The 19133-nt window shown below is 40.9% G+C and overlaps 1 protein-coding gene across 4 annotated transcripts in view; it reads left to right on the top strand.

The window, feature by feature from the left end:
• Positions 1 to 1328: 1328 nt before the first annotated feature.
• itga7 (integrin, alpha 7) overlaps positions 1329 to 19133 on the top strand; it is a 35907-nt gene continuing 18102 nt past the window's right edge. For 2 of the 4 annotated variants that reach the window (XM_039612479.1, XM_039612478.1), the window contains exons 1-6: positions 1329 to 1823; positions 16427 to 16554; positions 17031 to 17110; positions 17345 to 17600; positions 18251 to 18382; positions 18981 to 19088. In XM_039612479.1, coding sequence (XP_039468413.1) covers positions 1606 to 1823; positions 16427 to 16554; positions 17031 to 17110; positions 17345 to 17600; positions 18251 to 18382; positions 18981 to 19088 — 922 coding nt within the window. In that variant the 5' untranslated portion in view covers positions 1329 to 1605. The remainder of the gene's footprint in view (positions 1824 to 16426; positions 16555 to 17030; positions 17111 to 17344; positions 17601 to 18250; positions 18383 to 18980; positions 19089 to 19133) is intronic. The other 2 variants (XM_039612480.1, XM_031740372.2) reach the window with 2 other exon arrangements.

Below are 19133 nucleotides of genomic sequence, written 5' to 3'. Positions count from 1 at the left end.
ACTCAGGTATAAACATCTTTTTAGGGTAATAATTCACTTGAATGTTAAATGTGCTCATATATGGGGTCATTTTTAAATCCCTCATAAGGGCAGCAGGGGGCAGAGAAAGTTTAACAGCAGGTTCATGAAGCTGGTTCATGATGCCAACAGGTCACATGAGAAGAACTGAGCCTCATCCTGCTGGAAGCTGGTGTATGTAGACACTGATAACACTACCACAGACATTAATCCTAAGCTTGTTTTAAAGTGGAAGTCACTCTGACCAACTAGTTTAGTCAGCAGGATGATATTTGACTTTGATCAAAATGAGCTAAAACTCTTGATTATAAAAATGAGCTGTTTTATAATTTCTTTATTCTGGATTTAAGCTTTAAAACTGAAAGAGTTGCCTGTTTTTCTTCCTCTTTCCTTTTAGTGTATTTGATTGCAGCTCAATCACTGAGCCTGTTAAAAAGTTACACTCGTCAGTATACTGTATGTGTCAACTTGAATATATGAAAAATGTATAGCTTTCTGTCCACATGAAAAATATATATTGCATCAAAAATGGCAACTTTGAAAGACCCCCCCCCCCCCCAGGGAAAGAGGTGCTAAAAACCTGTAAACTTGTTCCAAGTATGCCACCTGTTTGTGTAATTAATGTGCAACTGTTTGCGTGACATTTATTGTGTGGACAGTTGAGGATGACACGCTGACAGCTGCGCGCAGATTTGACCTCAGAGAAACAGAAATCTGTGTGGGTGTAGTCCCACTTTGTTAGAGGGAGTATCTGCTGCTGATTGTGTCCCTGTTGGCACTGCTTAGTCACAGTGCATACATTATTCCTCTCTGTCTTTACAGGAGAGCTAAAGGCCTGAAATAAAGTTTCCTGGGTCACTGTCCACATTTCTGCCCCTTTTGTCCTCCAGATACGTTCCAGAGATGTCGGGGCTTTAAAGCTAAAAGAACATTGAGTTTCTTGTATGCATTAACTTCTTAACTCTCAATATTGTACCCCAATTTCCCCCTTTATGTTACTCAGATGTACATGCACCTGCAGCAACAGGTGGTCACAGAGGGAGGCACTTTGGACCGTGTGAACTCAACAGATAAAACAGTCTGCTGTCTTTTCACCCTCTCTCGCTCTGTTCAATGGCCTCCAAGTATCCTGACAACCTTGCCTGGTATTTTGGCACAAGTCCCTTGAGTGTTGATGTCAGCTGAGAGAGGGGAGGGAGGGAGGGAGGGAGGAGGGGATGAAGGCCTGAGAGAGGGAGGAGGGGGAGGAGTGAGCGGGCTATTCAAGGCACTTGTTCTCTGTCTCCCTCTGAGCACAGAGGAGGGGGAGGCGCACATGCATTGAGGGAAGCACACTTGCACACACGCATAGTAGTAGCAGCCGCATTTTCACAGGCTGCTCTTCAGACTGACAGCAGCAAACGGAGTTGAGAGGCAGCGCAATAGAGCGAGGGAAAGAAGGCAGGCATCCAGAGAGGAGAGCGAAGCAGAGGAGGCTCACACAGGGTTTCCCCTTACTGCCCTTTGGCTCTCTGGGACCCACACAAGGAATCTCCTCTGTGCTCTTCTTGAGCTGAACTTGCTTTGCCAGAAGACCTGCACCCCACTATGGCAGCCTTGGTGGGACATGGGAACGCTCATCCCCTCTCATCTCATTCCTCTAAACTGTGGACTACCTTTATTTTGGGTGTGTTGACCCTTTTGAGTCAAGTCTGGGGCTTTAACTTGGATACTACTCACACACTGCATAAGTTAGGAGACCCTGGCACCTTTTTTGGCTTCTCTCTTGCGCTTCACCAGCAGCGTAATCCAGACCCTCAGAGCTGGTGAGTGTGAATGCGGCACTGAGCTCGTCCTGTGTGTCCTGTGTGTTTCTGACTCAGTTCAAATATGTGATGTCTTGTGTGCGCACCTGCTTCTCATACAAAAGCTCATCACGAGTTCATTCTTAGGGATCTAAAATGCTAATGCAAACACAGTCAGCATTTCTGTGCTGCATCAATTTGTCAAATCACTGCTTTGCTGCAGTAGTTTAAAGATGCTTATGTGCAGCTTCTGCACTGAGAGGAGAGTGGATGAGTGCAAGCTTCCTGAATCAGAAGTGCGGATCTGATTTCTCTAAAAGGTAGAAGAGTGTTTTTAAGTCATTCTCTTGGAGGAGCTCATGTCCCATGAAGCAGAGAGTGAGGAGTGTCCTTCAGTCTGTTGGGTTGTGCGTATGAACCCAAAGTTAAGCTGTTCATGTGTGTTTGCTCTCTGATCTGCCGGCAGCTGTTTTGATGAGTCTTCCAGTGTGACTGGAACACTCACGAGTCCTGTTCCAATCCTCCAGCAAATCATGAATAAATGATAACAACAAGCCTGCGTGCAAATCTCTGGACATGTTTACGACAGGACCGTGAATAAGAGGCTGCCTAAGTTTAGCTGTCTGGAAGCTTTGCGGTTAATATTGACGAGAACTGTTCCATCTGATTTGGTGGTGTATTTTCTATTAGTCATGAATTTGGTGCTGCTTTTTGTCAAACAGTCTCTGCTTAGATTAACACAGTGCACACCATCTGGTGAGATTCAGAAGGTTAAGTAAAAAAAATCATGCATTTAAAATAATTACATATGTCACAGCACACTGTATTTTACAAGATCCTAACAGAGAAGAATACACATGTATTCCAAATCTTAACCTACAGTTGAACTATAGCTGTAAAATAAATATAGCAGTGTTTGAGGTAATATCTCCCTCTGAAATTTACTGATTTATAAATTCAATGTTAGCTCCATGCCCCAAAATAGCAAATGCAATGTTCATGTCACATGTCTGGTATAAAGGAAAATTAATGTTTAAGGATGAGGGAATTAACTTACTACAAGCTCCTGTTTTGGAGCTCCATATTTAACTGCTGGCTCCTCAGTTTACCCGGGCTGGAGTCACCCTGTCGCCTGGTAAGACCAGGGGATGACATCAGACACAGTCATGTCATCCCTCTGAAAACCAGCATGCTGTCCTGCAGCATTCCTGGGACTTATTTTAAAAAGCAACTACTAGAATACAGCATTGTATCACTGACTGCTGTGTCCTGAGTAAACAAGGGGTAAGACTCCAGCAAAACTGTCCATCAGGGATGTTAGAGCCAGGAGACAGTCAATAAAACTCTGACCTGATGTGCTGATGTGATGATGCATCTACTGGAAGAGAGTGGCATGAATGATGCTGCTGCCGGTATGCTGGGAAAGTACTTTGTGTTTGGATGACTTTATGGTGATTTCATCCTCAGTCGGACTCGAGTCTGTGCAGATGACTTTGCAGGGTGTAGCCAGCCAGGGTTTTAGAAATATTGAGTAATGGGGCCCAAAACAATTTGACTAAACACAAAGAAATTTATTGTATTACAAATTTTGTTAACATTCAGCTTTGTTACTCTACATTTTTTCATGAACACCAATGTCCTTTTAAAGTGTTTAGCTTAAAAGGACATTGGACATCATTAGGTCAGAAGGTAAAGCAGCATTTATGCCCACTTTTGTGGAGAAGAAGCAGTCTGAGAACATTCTGCCATTTCAGCAAGTCGACGAGACGATTTTAGAAAAAAATAACATTTTTAATAACGGCCACACTAACAAATGTAACGCTTTTAACTCTGTTTTTAGTCTTTACCGTCTCCTGAAGAAAATAGACGACTCTTTAGCCACTCTTGGTTCACCAGCTACAGCTGTGTCTGTTAACCTCCTAAGACCCAAACTCTTCCATGGCATGCATTTTTAATTTCTCTTTGCTATTTGAGCTGATTGGGGCCTGATGAATATAAAAACAAAGAATTACCTGATTTTAGTTTTTGACAGAAATGAGATCCATATTTAAATTTCGATAGAACAGTGGCAGTATAATGTCTTTGTAAGTGGATATCAGGCCCTTGTAGAGCAAAATTTTGTATTTTGGTCTAGACAACCCAAAATGTGATGTCCAAAAATGTGGACGCCAGTCCTGGAGGGTCAAACAACTTGTCCGTTCACCTATTCCCACAAGCACTTTTTTTTCTAAGCTGTTTATCTAACATTCACACATGCATTCATTCTCCGATGGATGCATTGGAGAGCAGCATGGGGTTAGTATCTTGGATATGCAGACTGGAGCAGACTGGGATCAAACCACCAACCTTCCTATTAGTAGGTGAGCCACTCTACTACCTGAGCTACAGCCAGTAGTGATGTGATGTCCACATATGTGGACGCCAGGAGGTTAAAAATGCACAGAAACTCACGGCAGTTAAAAACGATGGGTATGGGTTGCAGAAACAAATGCTCAGGAGTCAAAATCAGATATTTTGGTAATACAATAAAATTTTATTTTCTTTGTAGTCGTTTGGATTTAACTTGTAATAAAATGTGACATTAATGTGTTAATAAGCCCATATTAATAATGTATTCCACATTGTTTTTACCTTAATTACTGTGTGATAATTAAATGTTATGACATGGTTATCGCCTCTCTAGTTAAACCACGTTATTACCCCACTATTACCATATTACTTTGGAGTTGTAATATAAAGTACTACCAATATTTTTTATCCTTCTCAGAGTGCATTCAGGGATCACCAATACAAAATCATTCTGTGTCAATTCACATGCTTTTAAGTCAAGTTTTAATTAGATTTGAGGTAAAATCATAAATTGCATTAAAATAAAAATGTTTTTAGGGGCTATGGGACTTTTGGAATTATGTTTATTAAAATAAAAATGCTTTCAACAGGAAATGGAAACCATCTAGTGTGTTACACGCTGGACAATCCTGACATGTTGTTTTAAGGAACATAATGAAAAAATAATTCTTCCATGTATCCTGGTGGGAAAGTCTAAATATTAGAGGTTTTATTGCACCTTCAGAGATGTATTATTCAGAAAGCAGCACAATAGTTATGCTTCCTGTCTGAATAATACATTTCCATTAAGCCTTATGATAATTCCCTCTGTGTTATTACATTTCCTATTTGGTAGTTTAGTCTCCAGCCCTCGTGAAGCCGTCTGCCTGAAACTTATTGTAATCAGATGCTACTGACTCACTTTCTTTTTGTATGATGAGGGTTTGGGTTACTGTCACCTGTGGCCATAATGTTTCACAGTCATTGTGTGTTATGTCGCTCTATTCGACTGAGAAAATGATATTTTTGCTTTGATGCTCTGTGCTGTGCTTACTCATGATTAAATCATACTATAAAGTAATGCGAGTGCTAATACAGATCAGCGTAGTCATACTGTCGCCCCTGAAAGAGTTTCACCGCCAGCGGCTTTGGAGTTTCACAGTTTATCGGAAGCTCAGTAAAGATCAGAAAAGGCAATACTGTTTGGAGTTGATACCGCTTACACAATGACTGCCTTTTTGTTCAGAGTTACAGCATCAAACCTTGCAGCTTATTTTCAGTATGGCAGTAAAGGTCAACCCATGTGACACAATATTATCATACTGACTCGCATACTGTGAGGACATGCAGGTCGTTGACAGGGCTGAAGTGAAAGTAGGCCGCAGTTTAGAGCCTTTTGTAAACCTTTGTTTTCCTTCCTGAGCACAGGCCAAAGCTTAAACGAGAGAATTTCATCTTTTGCTGCTTACGCCAGACAGAGGATGAGACGTGATGGGTATTTGAGTCTGAGCTATGTGTACATCTGCTATTTTTAATGCTAAGAGAAGTGCTTCTGCTAATAGTGTATTGCCTGGTGAAGACGGGAATCTCCCTGGGCTTCAGCCCCCCACTGCCAGTTTTCCTAAATTTAAATAATAAATATCTTTACGCTGTGGTAAGTCTGTCCAAAATAATTAAGAAAAAGTTATTCCTATAAGACAATATGCTCTAAGGGCATATTGTCATAATTCATTAATAATGTACAGATTTCTCAGTTCCAGAGTGCTTAACACATGTGCAGGCACAGCAGTCCGTCTTTGCTGGTCCTATACAGCTTGCTTGTGCATTATCAGACTCCATCAGTTTATATCAAAGTCCAAATATATATAATAAATCCATATACAGTGTTTGCTGCAAAGCCACACATCATTGGCAATACTGTTAGACTGTGATTTATCCTACAGTTGATTCAGTAGACTTACAATTGACTGCGCTGCAAATCCTTCATAGGAAAAGTAATAAAGTCTCAGGTTGCAGTAGGGGTCATGTTTACATGTGGTACTGCTTCTGAGAGTAGGCACAGTCTGTCTCACTGCCTGGGGGGCCACAGGTAGCTGACATAGTCACAGACATCGTGTCTGGAGTTTGGTTTCATTGGCTGAATATGAATCCAAAGCAATGCTTTCTGAGGCCGAACAAATCCTCCTCTTGAACCGGAGGCGTGATTAACACCCTAAGGAAGACTGGGACATAGGGGTGATCACATGCTGAATTCCAAAGGCATACAGAGTTCGCAAAAGAAGAAGGGTTTGACATTTTGGGAAACATCCCCATGTACTGTGTTTCTGCTTTGGAGAAGAGAAAACATCATAATTTCTAAAAACATCATAAAAGCTACATAGGGATTATTATTCTGATTCTGATTTCAGATCTATACAGTAAATGTATCCAGCAACAGATTAGATCAATTAGCACAAACACTAAAAACTGGGGGAAACAGCTAGTCTGTGTCTGACCTAATATAATATCACAGTATTGTGACTGCCTGCCACACCGCCGAATCCTGACACAGCCATTGAAGTCACAGCGAAAAATTTAAGTGGAAAGTGGAACTTGTGCCAACATCTGCTCAATGTCTTTAATGAATGACTCAACAGAGGAATTTGCTTTTTTATGTAGCCAAATATGATTAGTAATTATATTTGTTCAGGGACATCTACACAAGAAGTGATTCAGATTGACATGATGACCAGCGACTGTATATAGTCACAGACTTTAAGTGATAATGGGTGAAATGCATGCTAGTGACAGTTGTTGGTTATCAGCACTGAGGCAACCAATTAAAGCAACTACCTCTGAAAGCTAAAGATACCATTAACTGATCTACAACAGGGTAATAAATACATTAGAGCATTACCATGGCAACAAGAGCCTAAAAGGTCATGACCAACTGTCTTAGTAATGAGCAACGACTGAACTGCTTCATGTTTGGATGTCGCTTGAGAGAGGATCTGACCAAGAACAGTGTGACCATCTTGCCATCTGCCTCACTGCCACAGTGCGCTCTTTGCTGTAAAACCACAGTAAGTTATGGCCAAGGAGACAATGTCACTGTCACAGTGGTGTTTTCTGGAAAAGCTACCTACCACTATATAAAGTCATAAACACTGTGTAGAAAGACTGAGTTCCCATTTCATGGGTGCAATGAGCTGTCCACTGACAGATTGTTACCTTGAACCAAGACAAGTTAGGGGTGGATTGTTTCTCAGTCTTTCACTGTTTGTCACCTCATTTCTGTTACTTCTGTTAGTACTCCATGTGTTAAACTGTGCACACTAGAAATTTGTCAGAACCTTAGTGAACATTCCAATTTATGCACTTACCAGAAATGATGAACTTCTATAGTGAAGGCAACAATTCAAACAGCAACACATGATCAATATCTGTTAGCTACCCTGTGTCCATGACGTGTCCTTCTCCTACTAGCTGAAAATTGTTTGGCAGTCCCTCAAATTTAGCTCAACAGCCAAGATCAGTCTTCCACATTTTGGACAATACTCCTGATTATGAATCATTCACAGTATTCTCCATCCCTTCTTTGCTGTTTCATACGTATAACACACACACACATATATATATATATATATCTATAAGTGTTTTTAAACAGGACCCAGCAGAACTTCTTCACACATTTATTATACAAAGAAGAATTTATGGGTGCTCATTTACATTACAACAGGCAGATAAAAGCTGCTTTTTCACCCTGGCTTAAGAGTTTAGAATGAAGCGTCCCCCCTTTCCCCTCCCTAATTCAATTCATGATTTTTTTTCCCGCTCTCTCTTTCCCCCCTTTAAGTTGATCCCACAGTAACTTTCTCACTAAATCTCCCAGAGGCCATTCATGTGAAAGCCTCATAAATGTAAGAACTGTTGCAGTGCTTATTTATATGAGGGATCAGAAAAAGCAACGGCTATGCAGCACGAGCTTTACAGTCTCTTGTGCACATATACTCGATTAATGCCCTTTTTCTGCCTCCCAATCACTCTCCGTCTATTTAGCATTCCTCTGTTCCTCTGCTGGACTGCCTGGGCTTGGACAAAAGCTCAGTGGGAAGCAGCACTGCCTGGTCCAGAGCTTTCAGGAATATTACTTTGCAGACTGCGTGCATACTGAAAGCTGATGCACAATCTGCAGCGTCAGGCTGAAACATACAACTTGGATCTGATGGAGGCACTGCTGCAGTTTCTGCATCTGCATTTCACAGTGAACAGATAAAATCTTGAGGTTACACATATATGCTTTTATTTTTAAACATTTTTTAGCATTAACTGCATAAATAATGATCTGTTATTTTTGACTCTGACCTTTTACTTTCCTTGATTTCTGATAAAAATCTTAACAATACGTTGAGCTGACCCCAGCACTCACTTATGAAAATGGCATGATCTGAATGTGGGGGAGGTGTCGGGAGTCTGATGGTAACGGGACCTGCAGGGATGAATAAATCATTGCATGCCTTCCCTTTGATTAAATGTGTGTGTGTGTGTGTGTGTGTGTGTGTGTGTGTGTGTGTGTGTGTGTGTGTGTGTGTGTGTGTGTGTGTGTGTGTGACTGATAAAGAAGCAGTTTAATAAATCACCTAGATAGCAGCTCTACTAAGAACTGATAGGCCTCTGATCTGTGTCCAGAAACACACCATGCCAGGCAAACCAGACCAGAGCAGGAAATTATGAGAGATGTTGATGCTTTTTGTTTGGATTTATTAAACTAGATTTTCAATTTAATTTTTCAGGGTTTCAATTTTGATGGCAATGATCATATAAAGTGAATGTTTTATTTGTTCTTTAATAGATAATTTTTGCAGTGTCATACATACACTTGCGTCAGTAATTTCAACAGGTATGAGCTGAACTGACGAGTCTGACTTACAATGAAATGCAGAATAAAAAGGCACCATGCTTTGAAACTGCACCACTATTATGTAAGTTGAAATGTAGTGTGTTGGCAAAGTTTATGCGTCACTAAAATTAAACACGTTTCAACATAAATACTAGCTGTTACATATATGAATAAATGTAACACATGTAACTAATGGGGTTCCTACTATGTGATGACAAGCTTTTCTGGGACATTGTCATTGACATGACTGTTTACCTGCTTTTGGCTCACTATATTCTGTAGATTAGAGTTTCCAGAGAGCCCAGACAGCTTATGCACCAAACTACCAAGAAACTGCAGTTCATTAAAGAATTAAAAGAAAAACAATGACAATGGGAAATAAATAAGACACTTAAAATTAGCAGTGGAATTTGAGAACCCTAATAGATAAGTATAGAGACGGATCAATACATGTATGACCAGCTAATGGCAGGGATGGGGGACAAAATGAGAATATAAAAGGAACAGACAAGGGATGGTATAATACTCGAGGGCCATTATTTACCCATCTATGCCCCGAAATGGCTCTTCATTCATTGATCAGTGGGGCAGGTGGTGAGTTTGGGGGTTGTTAAAAATGCATGTGCAGTGAGGATGGGGTTACCAAGTACTTCAAGTACCATTTTTGCCTCTTCTTACTGAGAGTCCGCTAAAAAAACTAAATCTTTTTTTTTTTTTACATTAATGCACCACGATTGTGATGTTCACATACAGGCAGGAAGTTGAGTCACATCCGTGGGCAGTGAACCACAATATCCCGGAGGAGAGTTGCAGGAACTGGCAGCTGTTTCTGTCTCTCTTTTTTTTGCAAATTATTGAGTAGTGCCCGACTCTGTGCTCGTCTGCCCATACTGGAAATGTTAAAACGGGGTGATTCACAACTCGGTCACCTCGCTCTCAGCTGTTGTTTTCTCATCAGCAAGAAACTGGAGTCAGGTGTTTACACATGGCATTTTCCAAAAAGTGCCATTTGGCTCAAGGTTCACGAGAGTCGTCACCTTGGTCGACACTGTTCGACAGCCTGTGTGTAGGTCTGTAATTCACAATCTGACTAGCTGCATGAGTATTAATACATTTTTGAGCCATTTATACACACAATAGCATGTATTTTGTGAATGTGTATACAAGTGTGATGCGTGAGTCTGTGTATTTCCAGGTCAGAGGTCACAGTCTTACTCCAAGATAACAACAGAAGGTCTAAAAAGCCTCTGGGCCCCATGCTGATCTTTTATAGCTTCTGTCTATAGAGCAGCAATCTCACGCTGGTCTGTTGTGGAAAGATGTTTGAGGGTGTGAGCACACAGATTCAGAAGCACTAGCAATAATGCAATGAAACAAAACACTGCAAATATTTGCAGTATATTTGAGTCATTTCACAAATGTGATTATGCTATTAAAGCCCATGGCTGAAACATTCAGAGAAAAGGGTTGGGCTTGAAATAAAAGTATCTGCTGTTGCTCTTTAAAATGATTAAATTTACAAGCGTGAAAAGTGCCAGTGCTTTCTCTTTCTAAGCAAACAACGCAGGGCTTTGAATTCAGCTCCCTGCAGATGTTTGCATCTTCTTCACAGCTGTATTGGTTTGTTTACAGAATGGCACTTTGCTATTGCCATGTCAACACTTTCCATCCCAAGTATTTCTTTCACAACAAAGAAAAGGCACCCGTGTTTTTAGCACGAGTACTAGTTAATTTATGAGCATATGAATTTCATTGTAAGGGTTCGGGGAATTTTTTCGCCAAGCCACAGAGGAACATGTGATCCTTCAAGAGGGAAGATGGACACTACCAAAATTGGTATAAACAACTTAATAAGCTGCAAGCGCGTGGGGACCAAGTCTGTGGGTTAGGCCAACCCTGCTGTATATATAATACCATTTTTGTGCTCTTTCTTTGTTATTTACTGCAGGATTATTGGTCCAAATTGGCTACATATGCGATGCATTTCTTCCAACTTGATCACATTGTTGTCCTGGTTCCCTGCTGGTCTCACTGGCTGCTGTATGGGAGGCTAAACAGAGAGATGTGACTCCTGAAAGTGGGGGAGGAGTGAGGGAGGAAGAGACCGTGTGTGTGGACACCCAACCTGGATGGGGGATGGGTGGATGGGATAGTGGAGAGAGTGTTGGGGTCACTGCACATGCTCCCCTCAGCGAACACATGAGCGCAGCATAATGAGTGTCTGTGTTGTTTTCGTGATGATCAGCGAGTGAAAAAGGGGATGATGGCCGTGGAGTGGCTGTAAATCACAAATCAGAGCAGAGGTGTGGACATTTAATTGGTTTAGGCATGGAGCTGTAATAACTGTGCATTGGTATTTTGTTTTGTTGACAACATTTTTTCATTTTTTTTTCTGTACATACTCTAAATTCTTAAGTGCGAAGAACACAATAATTTACATACAGCCCTCTGAAGTCGCCCCTCCTCCTGCTTTCTGTAATGGGCAATCTGTCATTCTCTTCACTGTAATTACTTGATTAAAAAATGACTGACGGCTTGTTTTCATGCCCTTCTCGATCATCAGTTCAGGATTTTATATGTGTGATGGGAGATGTTCCTATTTTCTAGCACCAAATGACAACAACAGTCGCCTCAAGCCGCTTTATATTGTAAGATAAAGACCTCACAATAATGCAGCTTTTGTACTTGTGCCATACCTGCAGGTGTAACCATGTCGGTCTGACTAGAAGCACAGCTTTGTTCCAATTGAAGTATGTCAGCAAATAATAGATGCATTTGGATGCACACAGCTAACAAACAACCTAAAAGTCTTCTACTTAATATCTGTAAGTTAACACCGCATATGTGTTGTTAAAGCTTAGTGGTTCTCCAAACCTTTCTGACATGCCACACTTCAAAAGCCAAAGAAAAACCACATCCCGCATTTTTTAATCAACCAATAAAAAAACAGGGGCCAACCTGAGTTTGTGTTAAGTAACAGTCAGCAGAATAATATCAGAAAATTCTTGTCTGTTTATTTTTACCAAGAAAATGAAACTCATTCAACTTATTTTTGCTTCATGCTTTCCCCTCCTTCTCCACCTGCAGTGGTTTGTCCCCCACCAGTATGAAAATCACTAGCATGTAGCAAAGCTATCCTCAAGTAAAACTTTATATGAGGCTATAAACAGGTGGGGGCTTCTGTCTTTTCTGTCTCCTGATGTAGACAGAACCCAGGTGCCTTATCTAATCTATGTGTTCAACATGGCAATGTAATACACACACATGCATGCTGGTGCTGAATCTGCAGGGCCCGAGTTCATGTGAGTTTTCTACTAGATCGTCACCATCACATCAAAACCCTGATATCTCCCCCAGGGTCAGCAACAACACACCTCCACACACACAAGCACAAAGGCACACATGCACACACCTCCACACACACAAGCACAAAGGCACACATGCACACACCTCCACACACACAAGCACAAAGGCACACATGCACACACCTCCACACACACAAGCACAAAGGCACACATGCACACACCTCCACACACACAAGCACAAAGGCACACATGCACACACCATACCAAATGTGGGTTTACTGAGAGAATGAGCTTGGCAGTGAAGCTCACGATTAGTCTGAGTCCATCCTAAACAATGATATGAGTTAGAAGCAGAGTAAAGGACCAGTAAATGAAAGCTGAAGTCAGCCAACAAGATTTATCCGTGCCAAATTTGTTACATGTGTCTTCAGAATTCAATTCAATTTTGGCGATCAAAGGTGTCGTTCCAAACAAATGTCATGTAAGTAATGAAGACAATGTTGCAAAAATGTTAATGTAGACAGTTTTCTAACTTGAGGCTTCAGCCATTTGACTTAAATAAATAAACCTTTTAGGGCATATAAACTTTTTTTCTGACTTGTTTCATCTTATATTTATGAGACATAAGAGGTTATGAGATCATTTCTGCAGAAATAATTCCTTCTGCCTTGCACAGCTTTCCAGTTGAAGGAAAAAAGTCTTGGGAACCGTCAATGTCTTTTTTACAAATAATAATGATATAAGAGATAATCAGAGCTTCCAGCTTCACATCCTCACACCTGCCCGTGTATCTGAGCATGTGGGGGGAAGTGAGGTATCACCTTAACTCCTAAACATAAACCAGAGCCTCCTGGAATGTAGCGCTGTGAGAGGGATCGGATCTTATCAGTTTGGGTTTTTTTTCTTAGTGATACGTTATTCCTCTTTGTTATACATGTATTTGCATCGGCTTAACATCACTTGGTGATTTTGTTTTTCTTGCATGTGTGTCACTGGTGATGTGAAACATCATTTCACATGTTTGCGCTCTGTGGCTGTTTTAGTTTCTGGTTGTTAAGGTGAGGGGAATCACTCCTGAGGCATGCACAGCTGCACCTCACCAGAAGTACTTGTCAGGAAAGAGACGACAGGAGCAGAAAATAGAAAGTTAAGCTGTCTGGCAGTCTGGGATGTGTCAGTGGTAGTTTATGTGAGTAGACTGTAGTAAAATACAAATTGTGAGGTACTTGTACATAAGTATTGCCATTTGAGTCTACTTAGTTCTTATACATCACATTTAAAGGGGAAACCATTTTACTCCAACACAAGAAGGTGACAGTTCAGAGTAGGATTATTAAAGTAGGTTACCTAGAATTGCCACAATGACAACAACACAGGCTAATGCATTATTAAATATATCAGTTTAAATAGAGTGTGCCTGCTTAATTATTGCTTTTGCTACTCTAATTTTACTTTACAGTGTTTTATATTTGAAGATCAACATTTTGAACATTTTGGTTCTGATGTGTGTTTTTGCTCAGCCAGAATACTTCTATTATTGCACTGTGTTACTTAAGTAATAATTACTTAATTTGTAACACTACATATTATATTACTTTTGCATTACCTAACATGGCCTATTCATATAGTTACTTTTATCTTTTAAAAGATAATTTTAAGGCTGCAGTTTCACACACTTGCACAAATTCCTGTCCTAATGAGCACCTATGCAGCAGCTGCTTGTTAGTGTTTGAGTATGAACTCAAAGCCAGCAGCAAAGCTGGAAACCATCCCAAAGTGCATTTCACAGCATTTGCCATCAATTTTGCTCTAAAAACAGAGGCTATGCTTCAACCTGACTCTTCATCACTGCCTTTGTTACCTGATGAAGATCAGGCTCCGGCTGCTGGACTCAGGTCAGCATACACTCAGCTTCAACATCACTCTGGGTTCTTCCTCACTAGCTTCATGTTAGCGTGCTCTCTTTATGGATGCTTGCCAAAAACAACAACAACAAACAAGCAAAAAAAAAAAAACAACGTCCTGTTAAAAGTAGTGTATAGTTGGATGTTGTTTGCATATTACCTATGCAAGCTTGTGCTTTTCTTCAATAAAAAATAAAAGTATTGTCCATACCTTCACTTCTACACTACAAAAGCTGTAGTTTCCTCAGCCGCTTTCTTCCTGATGTTATATTGTTGTTCACCTATTAGAAATAAATATTGTTAAAAGAAACAAACTATGGATGTAACTGATAGTTGCGGGTTGAGTACTGTGCTGTGGAGAATGCAGACCATGAAAGCTCTGCAGAAGACTCGTTTCTAATTTGATCATATCGCTTTTCCTTTTAGGTGAAATGATATTTAAATAATATAGCATTTTATGTTATCCAGCAGTTGATTTACTTTAATTGCTAGTGTTTGCCTGCTAGTACAGATTTTTGTGACAGGAACATCCTGTCTGAGTATCGAGCCAAAGTCACAACTGGCACATGCAACAACTTGTTATTAGCCTGCAGTTAGTATGTCACCGTGCTATTATTAGTTAATTAGTCATGTACTGTAAAATACCTGCAGGTACTGATGTTTACTTGGTACATTATCTAAATTCTGTTGATAGAGTACATGTTTACATGTTACAGTTACAAAATAACCCTTAGCTTTTTTGCTGTTAGCAATTTAGTGACATGAATGCATCCTCAGTTCCTCTGGGATCACAAATAATAATTCAGCAGAGCAGAATTTAAATCTGGATTAACTGTCAGAAGTCCATGCTGCTCCTCTATGGGCAGACAGTTTGTGTCCACAGAAGACAAAAAAGGAAAAACCAAGAGGTCATTCCTGTTATACTTCTTTGAAGTCCACCTGGAGAGGATGTGCAGGTGGTGCATTCTAATAATAAGTCTTGGGTAACCGGTCCACATTGTCATAAAACATTGGCAAGCACATGGACATCTGCATAGACCTCCATGCTCTCTGACCGATGACGAAATTTATGTCACTTGGTCCTCATCAGACTCACTGACGCAAAAAGTATAATTAAGGCTTAAAACTTCATAAAACTCAGCAAATAAAAAAATAAATGGAATTAAGCAAGCTTTGTGTTATTCCAGTAATGTAATAAAGTCTTGCTTGTGTGCCTGATGCTGCATGTTACAGATAAAGCTGGATAAGGTTGGAAATGATGCACCTTTGATCCAATTATTTTACCAGGAGCAGAGTGGATGCAGTACAGTAAAATGTACGCAGTGTATGCTGTCGAGCATCTTTTGATCTGAACTATCCAGTAAAGAGGAGTTTCTCTGCACCTAGCATTGTTGTTATAGCTGCCTCTTTGTAAACACTGAGACACCAGGTTAGAGTTACTCTTGCCTGATCCATGCTAAGCTTCTAACTTGTTACACTCTATTTAAAGTCTTCCCTCACACAGTGATAGCTCTAATTTAAGTGCGCACATAACAGTAGATAGTTATGGAGTAGATAAGAGGAGAGTTGTTGGCTGGAGCATTTTGCACAGGGTGTATTTGCACAGCTGAGCGTAGCACTGACATTGCTAACATCACTGTCATAATTAGACCTGTAGGCACAGTTCGGTGTCAGTGCAGGGTAGACCTCTCTATCTGTTTTTCTGTCTTGCTGTTCTGCTCTTTAGTTTTTGCTCTGTCTTCTGTGTTTCCCCATGTCTCGCTTCCATGCATATGCCATGACTGACAGTGTTGGGTGGAATGTGAACATTCGGTTTTTAAATAGCATCCTGGCCTGAATCAGCCACTCCTAATAAGGCAGAGGGCCGTGACACTGGCCCTAAAATATCAGCAACCACCTCACTGAGAATAAAACTTTTCCTGGCCTTGTTATTTAGGGACAACTGATAATAGCTGTTGGATATGAGTGCAAACAAGGTGCACTAGATATAGATTTCTCAGAGCTGTAATAAATATATTTCAGGCAACATAACATACTCTATTGTATGTAGCGAGGCTACATACAATAGAACTGCAGGTAATTGTACTTTACACTAATGGCAACTTAAGGTGAAGAACATCTTTGAGGAAACCTTAATTTGTATTATGCACTATCAACGTTTGACACCAGGTTTTACAATTAACTTTCCTTTCATTTTCCTTTATTTAGGATACTGGTGGGAGCTCCAAGGGCGGCAGGGCTGGGTAAGTTGACGGGGAGTCGACCAGGAGCCCTGTTCAGGTGTCCGATCACACCAGAGGAGTACGACTGTGAGAGGGTTGATATCGATGGAGACGGTGGGTTTAAAGTGCAGCTGAAACAACTTGTTGGTTAATTTGTCAATTCATCAGCAAAACTATGACGCAACTTTTATTCGTGGTGTTTAACTTTGTTCTCTGTGATGTGAAATTAAACACTTCAACCAAAGACAAGACTTTAAACACACCAACTTGGGCTTTAAGAAATCTAAATAACACCTGAAAGTCTGTCGAACAAAGAGAATTATCTTTATTTGATTAAACATGTTCTCAAAATAAACTACATTATTCCAGGCAGAACATTAATGGTTTCTCTGACAAGCATCATGGAAATATATGCTGTTACTGTATCATATTTATAAAGATACCTGCTTCATTTTTCTGTGAAGTGAGAAGTGAAATATAATCGAATAACTCAATAAATAACAAAGTTTTGTTTGCTTGTAACCATAATGTTCCTGGCTTACAATATGGAAGTCATCATGACTGACAGCTCACTCTGTGTTCTCTTTCAGTGAGGCGGGACAGAGAGAGCAAGGACAACCAGTGGCTGGGAGTTACAGTCAAGAGTCAGGGCATTGGAGGGAAGGTTGTGGTGAGTACCAAATGTCCAAATTTGGTAAATTCATGTTGTGCTGATGATCAAGAGATATGAGAGCAGACATTGTGCATTTCCAGCTTTGGTTCATCTGCCAAGTTGTCGTTTATAATGATGAAGACTTTAAGACTAATTTGGTCATTACACTGTTGCATAGTATCATATTCTTTAACAAAAATCAAAGGCTAACTGATATCCTGGAAACCTTAATGTGTTTTTTCCCCCCACCAGACCTGCGCTCATCTATACGAACTGAGGCAACGTGTAAACCAGTCGTCAGAGACTCGGGATCCCATTGGACGTTGCTATGTCCTGAGTGAGGACCTGACTAATCGAGATGACCTGGATGGAGGGGAATGGAAGTTTTGCGAGGGTCGGCCACAGGGACACGAGCAGTTTGGTTTCTGTCAGCAGGGCCTGTCTGTCAGTTTCACCCCAGACAACAACTTCATTCTGTTCGGTGCTCCGGGAACATATAACTGGAAAGGTAATGTGACCGACTGATAGAAGCCTTTATTTAGAGTTTTATGTTTTACTAATTGGAAAACAAGAGGAGAACCTGTGTAGTGTGATGTGGGATTGAAAGATGAATGCTAAGCAGAAGGAACTGGCAGTGTTTTTTTTTGTCTTTAGTATCTACTGATTCCTTCTCTTATGCCTTCTTGAGTGTTGTTCTATTACAGTGCAAAGACGATTTACCACAAATGTAAAAGAAATATGAGAAGAAACTCCTGTTGCAACTAATGCATGCTAGAGAAGAAAAGCAATGCAATGAAGCTGTCTAATTAAATAAGTACTACTAACAGGACAATCCAATTAATTTATAGGCCAATCTATTGATTGAACACAGAAATTATGCAGCACAGCTTAATCCATTTAATATAAATGGTCTAAGATATATTGGATGCAAACATCAGTTTCTGGATGATTCATATTTTAATAAAAAGGCTGCTTTGTGGAATAAAAGCTGAATTTACACAACGCCTGTTCTAAAATGTCTAAATTCTGTCAGCTCATATGCTGGATTTGGGAAGCAACATGTGTGCATGTGTATCTATGACCTTGTCCCTGTTGTTTAAGATAATGTGCAAATGTGTGTTTGTCACCGTGCTGTGCCCTCACCTATTTCCTTTCCAGGCGAGATGCGTGTTCAGCTCCTAAACCAGACTCTGCTTGACCTCGGTATCTATGACGACGGACCTTACGAGGTGGCAGATGAAAAACAACTTAATGCCCAGCTCATCCCTGTGCCCTACCACAGTTACCTGGGTAGGATTTGCCCTCCCTGCTCACTGCTGCCTGCGCACAGGAGAGATAGAGAGGGCCGGGGGAGGATGACACCAGGACTTAGACTGTACCCCAACATGGCTGACTCAACCAAAGGAATTAGCAACAGTAGCAACAAAACTGCCTCTGATTGGTTGAAGAAAATCTTGTAGTGTTCCTGCCATTCCTGGACATGACTTTTAGCTCAGCAATGACTCATAAAGCCCTGAACAGGACTCCACCTCATTTTTCCAGCCTTTGTTTGACCGTGGGTGGACGTGTGGCCTGACAGGATCAGTCCTCATGTTGCTACTTGCTCACTTTCTTGGGAAAACAAGGGGAAAAACTTGATATTATCCTCATGTCAGTGGTGTACAGTCTGAGCCTGACGCGTCATCTCTCCACCAAGTACCCAGTGGTTTTGCAGGACAAACCACTGTAGCACCACAAAGAAAGCAATCAATCACAACCTCTCACCTGCACCTCCCTCTCCCCTTTTTTCTCTCTTTCCACCCCCACCACCATTTCACCATTCCATCACGCCCTCCCCACGCTCCTCTTTCTGCTTCTTTCTGTTTTCTCCTCCTGTTTTGGGCCATAGGGCTCTTGTTCATGGCTAGCCCCGTTGAAGATGCGCTGCTGTACAAAACTCTGGAACCATCAAGGCGGCCCACATCGTTTGAGGATGTAGCTCATAATAGCTACCTAGGTTTGTAGGCTTGAGGTGCTGTCGTTTGGACCGGACTGGGCTTGT

The sequence above is a fragment of the Oreochromis aureus genome, linkage group 5, assembly GCF_013358895.1.
Source record: "Oreochromis aureus strain Israel breed Guangdong linkage group 5, ZZ_aureus, whole genome shotgun sequence".
NCBI lineage: Eukaryota > Metazoa > Chordata > Actinopteri > Cichliformes > Cichlidae > Oreochromis > Oreochromis aureus.
The sequence above is the reverse complement of the archived record's forward strand: the minus strand, read 5'-3'. Positions and strand labels throughout refer to the sequence as shown.